At 34.6% G+C, this 15,867-nt stretch overlaps 1 protein-coding gene across 1 annotated transcript; it reads left to right on the forward strand.

Moving 5' to 3' along the window:
• Window positions 1–139: 139 nt before the first annotated feature.
• Window positions 140–15,041, forward strand: DTHD1 (death domain containing 1; the record flags this gene model as incomplete). Its single annotated transcript, XM_083862365.1, has 10 exons — window positions 140–326; window positions 4,247–5,048; window positions 5,531–5,858; window positions 6,523–6,702; window positions 7,508–7,752; window positions 8,574–8,738; window positions 9,318–9,607; window positions 10,525–10,769; window positions 14,121–14,178; window positions 14,752–15,041. 10 exons carry the CDS (start codon window positions 140–142, stop codon window positions 15,039–15,041), a joined length of 2,790 nt encoding a protein of 929 aa, XP_083718491.1.
• Between the last annotated feature and the right edge of the window lie 826 nt (window positions 15,042–15,867).

Genomic DNA, 15,867 nt, shown 5'->3' on the forward strand with positions numbered 1-15,867 from the left:
TGGAAGTGCTTGAGCAGACAAAATTGTAGTAGCATATTCTGAACAAAAAATGGATACGGCTGAAAGTAAGATTACACCTGCAGGGAAATCAGGACAAGTCCTAGGAGAAATCTGTTACCTAAACTTTCTAGCAAGAGACATGCTTCTGAAAAGTGATCTGGATAAAGGAGGTTTGGAGGAGTATGTGCTGGGGCTGACCTCTTTAGCAAAAGAGCTGAGCAGATCTCTCAGCCAGCAGCTGGAGAATGTTACAGAAATTATTCAAGACACCTGCCACTCACTGAGCGCTCTCCATGATAAACACAAGGAATTGACTGGAAGTCGAGGCAAGTATGGAAGAACTTATCTGTAAGGAGACACACTGGGTATACATTGGGTGCTGAGTTCTGTTGTCTGACGGTGCTGGGGGACCTTAATTTTCATCTGTTAGTATTTCAGTACTTAGTAATTGATTAGACCAAATTAACTCATATTCCCACAGTCATATCACACTGGTTTTGAGTCCATTCCATAAGATTCAATAAGAGACTCATAATTCTCATTATGTGACCAAGACAATTATGAAAGTAAAATTAACTAAAAAGAGTTGTTCAAAGTTTTATGTACACTATACTTTAGCAGGGTTATGTTGGCCAGACACCAGATGCCAACCCACTAACCTACTTCCCCTCTTTAAAGGAAATAATATAAGATGGAAAAAAAATCCTGAGTTGATATAGAGAAAATCACTTAAAATTACCATCATGAGCAAAACAGACTTAATTTATGGAAAAAAGTTCATTTAATTCATTGTCGATTTAAAGTAGATTTAGCTAGTGAGAAGCAAAGGCAAAACATTGAAACAAGACCTTTCCCCCACGCCTTCTTTTTTCCATGCTCAACTTCACTCCTTCATTCCCAATTCCTTTACCTTCTCTCCTTCCTGAGATGTGCAGGGAAATGGCAAAGGAGGGCAGCTGTCTGTCTATAACAGTTCCCTCTACATTCCTTCCTGCTTATTCTTTTCCATGCTCTACTGTAGGTCCTTCCCATGGTCTGCAGTTCCGGTCAGGAAAAACTGGATTCTAAACAGACTGCAGTTCCTTCAGGGAATATCTACTTTTCTTAGTATTGAGTCTTCCTCAGGCTGCAAGGATCTGTTCCAGTCTGGTCCCATGGGCTGCAAGGGAATATCTGCCCCACATCTGCAGTACCTTCTCTTCCTTCTTCTCTTGTTGTTTGCAGGGCTGGTTCTCACACTTTTTTCATCAGTCCTCAATTTTCTCTGGTGTTCTTATCCTTTCTTAAATATCTTTTCACAGGAGCTTTGCTCCATGCTCAGCTCAGTCCTGCTGTATGTGGACATCAATATATTAACGAACATTTATCAAAGGAGAAGAGAAAACTAACATTTCTATCTAAGGTCTGTCAGCATTAAACCTCAAAAGAAGAGCATCTAACAGCCAAGGGAGGTGATTCTCCCTCTCTGCTCCACCCTTGTGAGACCTCACCTGAAGTATTGCATAAAGATCTGGAGTCTCCAGCACAAGAATATGGACCTGTCAAAGCAGGTCCAGAGGAAGGCCATGAAGATGATCAGAGGGATCAGAGTATCTGTCCTTTTAAGAGAGCTTGAGAGAGTTGGGAGTTTCAGGCTGGAGAAGTCTCTGGGGATACCTTGTTGCATCCTCCTAATTCTTAAAAAGGGGCTTTTAAAAAAGAGGAAGAGTGATTTTTTTTCTTTCTTTCTTTCTTTTTTTTAACATGGACATTATCACATATAGTGTTAGAACAGGAGGGAATAGTTTTAAACTAAAAGAGGAGAGATTTAAATTAGATGTTAGGAAGAAATTCTTAGAGTAATGACACAGAAAGAGGGAGAAGAAGGCAGAGAATGTGGGTGCCCCATTCCTGAAAGTGTTCAAGGCCAGGCTGGATGAGGCTTTGAGCAGCCTGGTCTACTAGAAGATGTTCTGCCCATGACAGGGAGGAAGGTTGGAAAGAATCTTAAAAATCATCTCATTCCAATCCAAACCATTCTGTCATTCTATGATGATTCTATGATGCAAAGAGAGAGAAAGAAAGAGAGTACAGACAGAAATGTTTAGCTATGCTTGTGTTTCTGAGTCTTGACCTACAGATTTATATCTGTAATAATAACAAAACATTTGGGTTTAAAAAGCCTCCTTCTGGGCTCCAAGCATGCTAACTGTCCTGTTGGCCTCATGGTTTATGTGATTTTTTTAAGTTCATTTTTTTTTGTCAGGTTTCCAAGAATCATTCTTCAAAAAAAAGCTGCCATTATTTGCCTGAAAAGTTCACTTAAAACACTCAGCAGGTTTGGTGACAGTTGCATATAAACTACCCCTATACTCTAAAGCTGTTATCAAACATCAGCACAGAGAGCAAAGTGTTAGAAAAGAGATGGGGGAAGGGAAAAACACAAAAGATTTATTTCATGGTTAACCTTGTAACTGAAAGCAAAAAGTCTTTCCATGTAACACAATTGGATAGTATATGGTTACAAGGCCATATCTTTTCTTGCCCATATTAGAAAAGTCACATTTACAGCATAGGAAAATGCTGTTGTTTTGAATCAGCCTGTTATCTTAAAATTTGATTTTAGGTAAGTTTAAAGTGCTATAAAATTTGTTTGAGAATTTTTTTTGTTTGGTTTAGAAAATGCAAAATTCAGATGGGAAATGTAAATTTTGGCAGTTTTTCCTATTTTGAACTTTGCCTTACAGTGAAACTGGGAAGTGGTCTTTTACAACCTCTTCTGCAAACACAGCTCTGTTATTTCCAATCCTTTTGTTTTATTTCTCAGTCCTGTTAAACTGTCTAGAATTTCTTAACTACTATAAAAGTGCCTGTGGAAAAAAAATATTTTTTTAAAAACTACCAGTGTAAACAATATTTTAAAAGTGTATTTCCCTCCTTTTTTTCTCTATTTTTTTTCCAAATATAGTCAAAGTCTAATAAGTCACTTGGAAACTAAGGAAGTACTAAAGGAGTAAGTGTTAGACCAAGTTAAATAAGAAAAAAACTATTCTGAAGTGTACTTTTTGTAGGTTTAAATTAATCAGATGTAAATAGAGATGAGAGGCCTATCTAGATCACAAAATATCACTCATTGATATGTGATGGCATTCTTAATAAAATTATTTTTCCAAGCTGAAAATCTTGAGGTATTTATTTACCTCATATGACACTGTTAAAAATAGTGAAAATCAAAGGCTTCCTGTAAGACTTGTATCAGCCCTTACTGTTTTCCCTTCCTTGTGTGTATCTGACATATTAAGTGGAGAGCACACCATAGTGTGTGGTGTTGTTGTCTTATTTGTATTGGCTTTCATGAGATTTAACCTGCAAAACAAATTTATCCAGGATCTCATGCAGCAAACAGAAATAAGCAAACCTTTTCCAAGGTTTGCAATATATCTAACTAATGAAGATACCTCTCCAGTTATAGGGGCTGACAGCATAAGATGCAGAAAGAACTCTTAAGTAATACAATATGAATCCTTGCAGAGAATATCTGGAATAATTTCTAAGAAAAGTTTTAAGATAAGAAAAGCAAAGGATCATAAAATATATAAGTTAAAATCTTAAATGAATAGCACATAGTGATTGTGTGCTTTTCATGCATTCTTCTTCACAAAGTAGTTTTAATTACATGCAAGGACAACCTTCACCCTTTATATAACTCAATATTAAAAACTGCTGCACTTCAGTATTATATGTGGGCTGGTGGTTTTGTGTTGTCATCTATTCTTCATAGCAAAAATTCAGAGCTGCTAAGGTCTGAGTTTAAAATTAGATCCATGTATAACAGCTAGAAACCTATGCATTAGAATTGTGCAGGATTCAATTTCAGGAAATATAATGTTTAGTTTTAAAGACCTTCCCAAATTAATTTGACTATATTTTATGCTTTGGATTGATATTAAGAATTAAGAATTTAGCTAGTGTCTGATCATTAGAAAAGTATTCATTAGAGTTGCCAGAGTAAAACTTTGACAAATACACATACAGTTGTTCTTAGGCAAGTACAAAAATGTAATTTTCTGTATTCAGTTCTTTAAAAATTAACTCTACCTGAACAGCAATATATGCAAAAACATTAAATGGAAGCCAGGAAATAGAGTGTCCTTCATGAATGGTACCATGGGATTGTGTTGAATTCAAAAAGAATGCAAATAATAGTTTTCACATTTTTGTCTAGCTTTCATAGCAAAATTGACTGGTTATTTATTTTTTGCCTCAGAATACAATAGAATTATAGATTATCTGCAGAAAGTGACGGAGTACTTGATAAATACAATCTCACACCTTCAAGAGTCAGAAAACAAATTTTATGCTGCAAACTGCAGACAAGATGGTAATTCTCAGAACCAGACTGGTGAAAATGCTCCTAGAGAAACAGATGTGCGTTTTTCAGGAGGAGAAGCAACAGACTCTTTGCAAGCATCTCCCAGTTCCAGTCAGCAGTTCCAAAGAACTTCCTTGAACAAGACAGAAACTCAAAATGTTAATCAAACCCACACAAGTGAAATTAAAACTTTGGGAAAAGCTGCATCCTTAGCTGCAAACAAATCTTCTCAAGAACAGGACACCAGCAGAGAATCTCCAATGAAAATGGAAGATGGTGAACACCAACTATTGATCATCTCTTTTACAGAGAAAAAAGAGTGCAATGGAAAGGATAAAGTTCATGGAGGTAGCTCTGTTACTGAAAAGCCTCCAGAACTGGTTTTTCAGGATGCTCTTACACACAGTGAGGAAGACATTCTGTCTGGGACATTGGAAGACATTTATGACAGAGGCATCATGAATCATTTTGAACAGGAGAAAAAGGAAGTAGTCAGGGACAATTTAAAAGGGCTAGAAAGTGAAGACCACAGACTAACAGAGAAAATTGAAGACAATAAAATGGAAAAAAATAATGACATTTTTAGAAATGACCTAAGTACCTTCACATCTTCAGCACAAACCTATGAACTTACTGATGTGAATCCTCCTGTGAGTGATTCAGAAGCGCAAAATTCTAGATACTGGATGAACAAAGAGTAAGCACATATTCTTCTATTTTTTAGGAACAGGTGCACATAATTATTGCTTATTAACTTATAAATGTGTGGGCACAGAAACTCAGTATATGTTCTAAACAGCTGCTGGTTGTGCACATAACAGCAGTTCACAATTGGAACATGCGCAGTGAAGATCTTTCCCTTTGCTCTAAAGTAAACTCTACGTTTCTATTTGTACAATTTTTTTTATGCCAGAGAGGGACTGAGTCATGGCCAGTAAAGTCAATAATCCTCAAATTGTTGGGAATTAATAGCAAAGAACTACAATTCACCAGTTTTAAAGTCATTCATAAGCTGTTCTGAAACAGGCTAAACAAAAATTTTTATGTTTTTCTCATTTATTCATAAAAATCTTTTTCTGAATTATCTTCTTATGCTTTGTTATAGCACATCATTACATTGAATGATTTAATTAAAAATACAAGACACTATCTCACTCAAAATACTTTTTTTTTTAATAGATTTCTAGTCAAAGGGAGTGGTAAAAATAAACAGGAAATAGCTTGTTTTATTAAAGCCCCTGCAACTGTTCTGGAGAATCTAAAGTGCAATGTACTCAACGACACTAGTTCCTTGGTGGTGGATGATTCTGAGGAGCTGGTCAGCAAGGTCATCAGTATTGAATGTTATGATTACGAAAAACTACTTTTCCCTATCAATATTGCAATCCCATTTACGTCATGCTTCAGAGGAAATTATCGGGAGATTATGGTGAAAGTGACTGATATGAACTTTCAGTCAAACTACTTAACTCCTATTTCTTTGCAAGGATACCAAGGAAACCATAAGGTAGGTCACTCTCATCAAAGCATTGTAAAAGCATTGTTTGAGGTTCCCAGTTAAGTCTCTTCTCTGGAGTTTTTCAAGCATAGTTCTCATTATTAAGTCATATTGCCTACTATGCATGGTTAAGAAGAACTTTTCTTTCTACTTTATCAAGCACTAATTCTATTTGAGAACTAGTATTTAATAACATTCTTTTTTCCCTTACAATGTTAAGCAAATGCTTGATCCCACAATACTAATGGTTGAGTAATATTTCATGATTATTGTAAGTAAGTGTAATGCGTTGCATTGTTTGATAAAAGTAAAACTTAGGGGGAATTACTGTGCTTTTAGATCACAACAAAGTAACACAGTTCCATGAGTATAAGTACAAACACTAAATTAAATGAAAACAGGATAGTTCTCTCTTTTTAAATGAAAAATATTGTATTGGACCAGATTGCTCACCCAGTTTATAAGTTTATTTCATTTCACCCCAACCATACACTGGAATGTGAATGGCATCATATGATGATTAGAGATCACCAGGTGTTTGGGCACACAGGTGGCAATAATACTCAATTTGTTTTCATTTAATACTTTGCTCTATAGAGGATGTTAGCTTCTCAAACTGTGAAACACAGCTTTCTTTCCCTCAGTGTTCTAACCCTATATTCTCCTTATTCAGGAAAGCTTTGCAGAAGTGAAAATTTATCATCTGGGTGTTTTTTCTGTGTTGTTGTGCTTAAAGAAGGAAACATTTACTGTTCCAAAGGTAGGACTCTTACAAAAGCTGAACGTGGATTCTAGAATATCTTTCTGTTACCATCCAGAAGCATTCAGTTCTCCAGCACCTATGCAGTTAAAGGTAAGCTTGAAATATGTAATACTTGTTCCATAAGCCTGCTGTCTGCTCAGTTCTGAAGTGAGTATGCCATCAGCGTTAAAGTGCAATCTCTTCCAACATCAGAAGTCTACAAAAAGTGGCAGCTTCACATCCTAAAGTGGCAGCTTCACATCCTGTACATGCGGATTTCCTGTCAGCTTTATTAAAACCACGTGTCAGGGGTATCTTTAGCTAAAAAGAAGATCTACCTCTGTTTGAAATAGTTCAGAAAATATAGTTATTTTCAGTAAAGATGTGTCAACTCAAAACTTTAACTGCATGGCCCAGTGGCCAAGTTAATGGAATCATTTTACTCACCTGACTTCATCCTTGGTGCCAGCAAGTGCAACAGAAGGTTTTTCTTATGCATTAGTCTTAGGCTGAGTGTACTCTCCAATTGTGCTTCAGCTATGTTTCTCTCTTTCCCCATTAAGATGTTAATTTGGAATTATGGAGAAACTAAAAAAATGAAAAAATACAGATTAAAAAAATCTCAGAAATTTTTCAAAATCTGAGGAAGCTCATGAGTTTCAAAATGAACTCAAATCAGGAACAAAAAAAATATAAATATTTTAGGCAACAGAAGTTCCAATTTTTTATGACTTTCAAGCATTTTTCTGTGCATTGTATAAAGTGCTGTTATTTGGGTAAGGCTGTTCTTGGGTTAAAGAGAGGAGTCTGACTCTTCTGTGATAACCTAGCCAACTCCAAAAGATAAAAAATCCAAGCATGTAATGGAAGATGCATTTTTTTGCAAGTTGATTGTACAATTTCTTTCTATATTTAGATTCAGCCAATTGAGCCATCATTGGTTTCAGCATTGAAAGCAAGACATGACATGTATCACTCAGTGATATCTACCAGTGCACTGGTTCATGTCCAGCATCCTTCTGCCCAACCTTTTAACAGCTCAGTCACTGTTACTCTACCATGTCCTCCAAGCCCAGACAAAAAAAGGCAAGGAGATGAGACAGAACACACAAGAGCCATCAGTGCTAATGTAAAGAGGGTTGCTGCACTATACCATCCTCGGTAAGAGCCTCACTTCCAATTCACCATTTTCTAAAACATCCAAATCAATTAATTTTTACAGTTGTTGATTTAGAATTTCTTGTATTAAATATGTGTTTGTTCTTTAATATAGACTGCAATACCTATTAGCACTGTTAGAAACACTAAGGCAAACCCTCAACATTTTCATGCTATATTTCACCAGAAAAATTAATACAATATTTGAGGTATAATCTTTATATATGCTGACCACTACATTTCTAGCAGGAGTCAGAGTGAAGATTGTGTGAGGTTTTTTCAGAAAGAAATATTTAGGCATTTTCAACAAAGTCAAACAATGAACACAAAGAATAAACATGACTTAAAGCTGCTGTATTCATAACACACCAAGTTGATTTGAATGGATCTTTGAACCTTCTCCTCTCTACTTCTACACATTTTAATGCTTGCCTGAATCAAAATGTGTGGCATAATGGTTTATAGTAGGTCAGTTTTGTGCACTAGAAGGTATGCAGTACAATATTCCTACAACTTAGACTTTTTGGAATCTTTAAAAATCATTAAGACATGGGGACTCCTAAAAAAAGAAGATAATCTCTAAGTTTCAGCAGTTTCTTGAGAACTGAAAAAAAATCTCTTAATAATTATTAATAATCTCTATTAACAATCTCTTAATAATTCACATACTCTGGAGTATATTTCCAGATACAGATTTTAAGCAAGGTGGGAAAATCAGAAAAAGTCATCAAGGAAAGCAGAGGGGAAAACAGCTACAAACACAAGCTTACTCTTTCTGCAGAACTACTTTTATGTTATTTTTTCTATAATTACTGTCTTTCCAGGGCTGGGAGCACTTCTGTGAGAAAAAGTGGGGACAATCTCAGTGATACTTTGAAATTATTAGGTCATAGAAACAAAGAAGAGGGGTGGAAGGTCTTTGATGATGTTATTATCCAGAATGCACAGAATGGGCTTGTATCTTTTGAACTAAATGAGCATTTAGAAAGGTAATGTATGAATAATTTTATTTACTGAAATATTTAGTTCTGTGTTTACAAATAAGTGGAAATAACTAGTGCTAAGAAATCATCCATTTTTAATTATTAATTTGCTCTTAGATTTGTTGCTCATAATTCAAAAAATACACCCACTTTTTCATTTATAGAATTGTACACAATGTAGTACATAGAAATTTGAAACAGGAAATGCAGATATCAGTCTAACTGGCAAATGTGATTTAGTTCTCTAACTAAAAAAAAGTGGGTTTTTGCATTCTTATTACGAAAGATCATCTTACTTTCATGTAAAATTCACATGTATTTGAAATCATACCTACATAGCCAACATACTCTACACTAAAAATGCAAGCAAATTTCCACCTTTCTATGTGTTGGAAACAAGGATGCAAGGTAGGAAAAGTTCCCTTGGAGAGTGAGCCTCATATTATTTTTTAAGAATATATTACTGGCAGTTGATAAAGTAATGAAAATAAAGCTTTTTAATTTGATTTTCTTCTTTTTTTTTTTTTTTTTTCTTTCTTTCTTTCTTTTTCTTTTTCTTTTTTTTTTTTTTTCCCTGTAATACAGCTTTGTGGTCATTCGCCTTTCATTCCTTTTGGAAAACACGTACCTTCTCCTCTTTGCTCAGGCTCTGGAAGAAGCTCTCCATAGCACAATGGCTAATGTGATACTGTATCAGAATAGAGAAAACCCATATAAAATAGTAGTTTTGCTGTCTGCATCCAGAGACTTGACCAATGAACTTCAAAATCTCCATGAGGAGGGTTATTTTGGTCCCCCTGAACCTACACAGCAGTTCCCATTAAGACAAGGAGAACAGATTCATTTTAGATTTAGAGGAAATATTTCTGCTTCAGGTAAGGCAAATAATTCATGCATCTGTATGAATATTATCAATTACCTCAGGTATTAAAAAATGCTGTATGGGAACACTGGTAGACTGAAGTTAGTCACAGTACATTTAGTTATTTCAGTGTTTTGTTTCTTCTCAAAGAAAGGAATTTGGAGCTTAATGGTAAACTGTTCCAACTGTAATGATAATGTACTACCTGAATGAGCTCCTGAGCAATGTGCTCTGGGTGACCCTGCTTTGAGCAGAAGAGTTGGACAAGATGATCTTTAGAGATCCCTTAAACCCCTGTGGATTCTGTGAAATCTGGTCCCTCAGAAACATATGGTATTTTAAGAATTATTTTAAAGGGACAGGTTTCTGTCTGCTGATTTGTCTGTGTAAAATCACTTAAAGAGTGTACCTTAAAGAAAGGAATATTCTTCAAAAAAAGAAGTCTCCAGCCCCTGAGAAATGTCTGCTCATATACACAAAGGAGAGTGTATATAGATGTATGAAATAAATGGATTTAAGAAACCTAAAAATACATCTACCTGTCTGCTACCATTCATTTTGTTACAGATAGACATCCCTTCTGAATAACCAGAAAGCATATACTTCTGATTCCATTCACAACACCCTTTTATTTTTATTCTTCTCTAATTTACAAACATACTTCTTTTCTGTTCCTGGATTGTAGCACTGCCTTCACCACTTATTCTTTAAGCCAACTAATAAAGGGTTAAGAAGGTTAGTCACCAAGAAGCAGGCTGAACTCAGATGTTCAATAAAGCAATATAATGATAAAGAACAACCAAGGAACAAACAAATATTTTGTGATTACCTTTACTTGACTCATGCTAATGAATTATTTTGGATGCCATACATCTGAAGGCAGGGTAAAAAAAAAAAAAAATTAAAAAAATATTTTTATATGGGCTGCAGAGAATGGAGGAGACTTCAGGAAAGTCTACAGACTGATTTTTCATTCACAAAGACAACCAAGACTGGAACTCCAAATTAAAGAAGTGGATGAATTTGGTAACCACACTTCACCTCATTACAAAGGAACAGCAGTGTTTTATAAAATTACCAGAGAGATGATACCAAAGAAATGGGAACAAGCCTTACCATATGATGGATATCAGCACCAGTCTCCACTGTGCAAATTAGCATTAACATTGCCAAAGGTGTGTTTCTCACTTGATAATATTAGAGATTAATTAGATTAGTCTAAATAGAGACTTATTAAGAGACTGATTTTAAATTATTATTATTAATAATAATTATTCTTATTTCTGCCTTACCATATATTTATTAGAAAAAGGATCTTGGTATGATTTTTGATTTACAGATACACACAGGAGTCACTGATGGACTTCTGGTGCATCATCAATGTACAAACATTCTCAGAATTTCTCTTAGCTGTAGGGAGGGACCCACATCCAAATATAAGCATGGAAAAATTTCTAGCAGAAAATTTTCACCCACCTACTCTCCCCAGCTGTTATGCCACTGTGAAATTATTACTGAAGTCTCTGTTATATCACTCTTGTTTCATTGTCTTGGGAACACAGAATTGCAAATTGTAGGATCATTAAATGATTTGTATACCCTGTCTTCCGCCTATCACCTGATTATTCTATTAGTCCTGATTAGCCTCTGCAGTACATTCATATGGGCAATTATCTCCATCCCTGGTGAAAGCTAATGCTATGTAAATGAATCTTTCATATTCCTGCAATGAAATCTCATTGTAAACTTTTCAAAGAGCCTATGTACCAGCACACTATACCACACAAAATGCTGCCACTAAACTACTACGATCAAAGTTGCCTATATTTTAATATCAAAATATCTACAGAAACTCTTGGTCTAAATCTCTGGTGACAAACAGTAGCATGTCTCTCTTTTTGAATTTAATTGTTTTCACACTTTTCTCAACAATTTTTTTTTCTAGATGATAATTAAAAGAATCTGGAATGTCTGATTTTGGTTGTGACAAAGACAGATTGCATCTTTTTAAGGCAACCTTTCTTACTACTACATTTTCATTAATTTCTATAAAGTTCCCACCCAGATTTCTCTTATAGAGAAGGCAGTAACTATAAAATCATAATCATTTTTATATGTATATACTCTCATTATCCGCTTACAAATAGATTGCTTACAGTGGTCAAAAGAGTGTTTGTTTACTTTGTATGCAAACATTTACATCAGTTTTTACTTTAAACATATATTTTTAGAGAAGTAATCCGATTTTCACTGATGATTCCTATTTATGGTGCTTTCATTTCCTCAGCAATAGAAAACACTTGCTCCTGCAACCTATTATGCTCAATATGAGTTACATACAGCGCATCAGGTTCTGATGTCAAGTATGTGTGTGCATATCTACTGATTTCAAAGATCTTGTATTTATATGACACAATGGGCTAAGGAGGTAAAAGATTAATTTCTCCTTTTCTGTCTGTCGTGTTTGATATGGTCATTTATGAGAGGTCCATTTGACAGAGCACATCAATGTTACTGGCTGGGAATGCTTTGCAAAAATGGATTGCTGTAATACATATAGACATTATGAAATTACTACTCTGCTGAAGTTTTGTGTCTAATGACTAACAGCAGAATAGCATGTTAACCCCTGCTTCAGAAAGGCAGTTGCTTGGCTAATTGAAGGGTCTTCCAGACTAGAAAACTGCTTTGGCTGCTAAGAGTATTTTACTTAAACTGTCAACCAGAACAGCAGGACCACATGCCAGTGCAGCTGAACTGAGGGTGAATTTAGCTCTTCACCACAGACACTTAATCTTTCAAGGCAATTTACTGGTTTAGATCTAATGTGTTGCATATTATTACACTATTTCTAGACAATAGTAATTTTCAATTCTTGTAATTTTTTACTACTATTTTAACTTTAAGTAGCATAAAGTGGCTCAGATTAAAGTCAATGCATGGGTAATTGAGTTCATGTACAATAACTTTGAAAATCTAATACAGACCTTTGAGGTGGTAAATTCTCATTAATGAATGAAAATAAGTTTAAATACAAATGCATAATTAAACTAAGCCAGAGAGAGCTGAGTCTTGGAAGAAAAGCAATGCCCCCTCCTGGAAGAGTTTTATGTTCCCTTTATTCTGAGAGCTTTTTAGCTATGTCATTCTATCTTCACACTGGGACACATCCAATGACAAGAATTGCTGTAGAAGCATGCAAAATGAGGCAGATTCAGACAATAGAATCATGGAATAATTTGGGTTGGAAGTTCCTTTAAAGGTTACCTAATCCAACCTCCAAGATCTCAAGAGCAGTACAGCACAGGATGGTTTTGCACTGCCATGCAGCATGTAATGTGTGCATCCTGTGCACACTGAAATAACCCCCCAGGATAACTGCATACAGGCCTCATGAAAAGTTGTTTAATTCACAATAGGTAATGGTTATTAATATATTGACCTTATGGCTGTGCAGTTCAGTACATTTGAGACACTCCAAATATTAAACAATATTTAAAGTCTGTATTATAGAAGTGATTAAGATAAGCTGCATAAGGCTCAGTATATCAGAAAGAAAATAATAACTTTTCCAGTCAGGGTTTCATGCTCTTAATTCCCAAATAAAAAACAGGAGATCAGTGAATAAACCTCAGGCAAATCTCCTTGGGAGAACTGTGAATGAACCAGGTTATTACCAGCCAGGTAATATAACTGAATGTGGGTGACAAAAGTAACATGGGCACTGGAAAAGGATAATTTCACTTTCAAACAACAAAAATCTGAATTTCACTTTATACAAACTAATCTCTTTTTGAGTTCAATGCTTATGTAAGTAATTTCTTGTTCAGTAGGAAACAACACTAAAGCCCAGAAGACTTTCATCTTTCTCCACCATAGGTAAAACAGGACAAAGTTTTTTTTCTTTCCCTCCAATGTTTACAGGAAGAAAGAGGAAAAACTTTCTACTTTCTAATGGAACTTATCTTTTGAATTTTGATGATTTTATTAAAAAAAATTTTGATGATGTTTATTAAAAGCTGAACCATGTAAAATGAATAACTATAGCTACAAATACAGTGTGGTTACCTGACTGAACAATAGCTACTGCATACCTAAAAGTTGCTCTTTTCCTTGAAAGGAAGGCAATGTTAGTGCACTATTCAAAATTAGAATCTGTAGCATCTACAAAAGTTCTATACAGATTTTCTATACACCCAGTTTCTATACCTAAATGTGGCATAATGCTATTAATCAAAAATTTGTAAAATTGCATGAAGGATGAACTTTTTATAAGAGATAATAAACATCCATTTGACAGATGAAAATTTTATTAATTTCTTTATTTTAATAGCTATATACTGTTTTATACCTGCTGATGATGTTAATTGGTTTTTAGTAAGGACAAAATTATTCTATTTAAGTAGAACAAATTTTAAATGCTAAGAGTTAAATTCTCAAGGTTTTAATAAAATCCACTCCCAAATCATATGGCTCACCTCTTACTCATCATCATTTCTCTTTCTTCAACACATTTTCTTTAATAGCATGAAAAATTGATCCGACGTCCACAAAGTACAAAAAGACTTTTTTCTGATTCATCAGGTAAGAAAACAAAACCATTAAATTAATATCAATATAAATAAGATACTTGGTGTTTTGGTTTTTTTTAGTTCCAAGAATTGTTTCAGCTGATACTGACATTAAAAATGTCATATTCAGGAAGGAAATGGTTAATGTGGTAAGAGATAGTCAAAGGAAAAAAGATATGTTTATCAGGAAGTACAAAAACTCTTTTAAGATACTGTTGTGTTGGGATGCTTGAACAGCATATAATTTTGTGTATAAGGAAATTCAGTTTGTACTGGAAAGTTTCAGTATAATTGATGAATCAGTTACAGTAAGTACTGAAACCCTTGTATTTTTTTGCTAACTTCCCCCATTCAGTTCCAAAAATTATAGATCATGGCTGAATCTGCTCTTGACTAAATTCACTTCCTACTGCAGAGCAATTACCAAAAATGACATTGGAAATGAGATGGGATGATGTTTCCAACAAAGTATAAAACATACCCACCCTATTTAGCTGGGGAGTTTACCCACTGAGCCTTCAGCTTTAAAAAGCTTTTCAGAAGAAAGGAAGATTTATTATTACTTCACTAATTTTTTGCCCTTCAGAGGCCCTATGGGACAACTTGCTGTTTTGGCTTGCAGAAGAGCTTGCAGAAGATAATACATCATTGTTTGCTTTACGTTTACCTGTTCGACGGAGCGTACTTCAGCTAGTCAGGCTGAAGTGCCCTGATGATTTAACACACCAGATCTATGAGCTGCTTTGCTGCTGGAAGAAGACCCTTCCAAAGTCAGCTGATAAACAGCAGCTCCTGTCTCGCTATTTGCAGAAGAGTGGCAGAAGTGATCTTTCAGAAGAACTTCAGTTTAAGTGGCAAAATAAGGTCTTCACTTGACAGAATCACTGGCAACTCACAGCCCAATTGCTCTTCTTTCTTGTTGAACTGTATGAATATTTCCATGATACTTCTGGATGAAAAAGTGACAGGGATATCAGTCAGGAAAAGATTAATAATTTGTTACTTTGCGACCTCTTTACTAAAGCAAAGTATAATAGGCATGTCCTTGCTTGATAAAAGTGAACATTTCTCATACGGAAAAGTGAGATTTTGAAAATGTAGGTATGAAGAATTATAGACTGATCTACATAGATTTCTGAGGACTTCAACTATTTGCACATGCCATACTCATTCAACACAACATTTCTACATATCTTAAACATTAGAAATTATTCATTATATCAAAATCATATGAATTGTTCTATAATATATGGATTATATGTCCAGTATTAATAACTGTCAAATTCTTCAGATTAAAGCCTAATGTACAGGCAGAGGTAACTTCTTCTTACTTTCAGATTTGTTAGTAATTAACAGATTTGTTAGTAATTAATTTGTTAGTACTTCTGCTTTTATATTCTCCATGAATATTTTTCATTCTTGTGAATATCATTCAAGATTTTAGTGTTAGCTCATGTGAATATGTAATCTCTTTCCTGAATTTATGAGATTTGTTGCCTCATTTTAAACTGTCATTGTAATGGAATCTTTTAGGTTACATCAAACATGGAAAAAGAACTATTTCTTCATAAAAAATTTAAAATATATGGCTTTGACATTTTATTTGTTATATTTAGTTCTTGTATTGAAGGTACAAATAGTAAATCAGAAGTATTTTTGCCATTCCTTATTCATCTTTTAAATCTCTAAAAACTCATTTCTT

Source organism: Zosterops lateralis, assembly GCF_965231275.1.
Source record: "Zosterops lateralis genome assembly, chromosome: 5".
In the NCBI taxonomy this organism is placed as follows: domain Eukaryota; kingdom Metazoa; phylum Chordata; class Aves; order Passeriformes; family Zosteropidae; genus Zosterops; species Zosterops lateralis.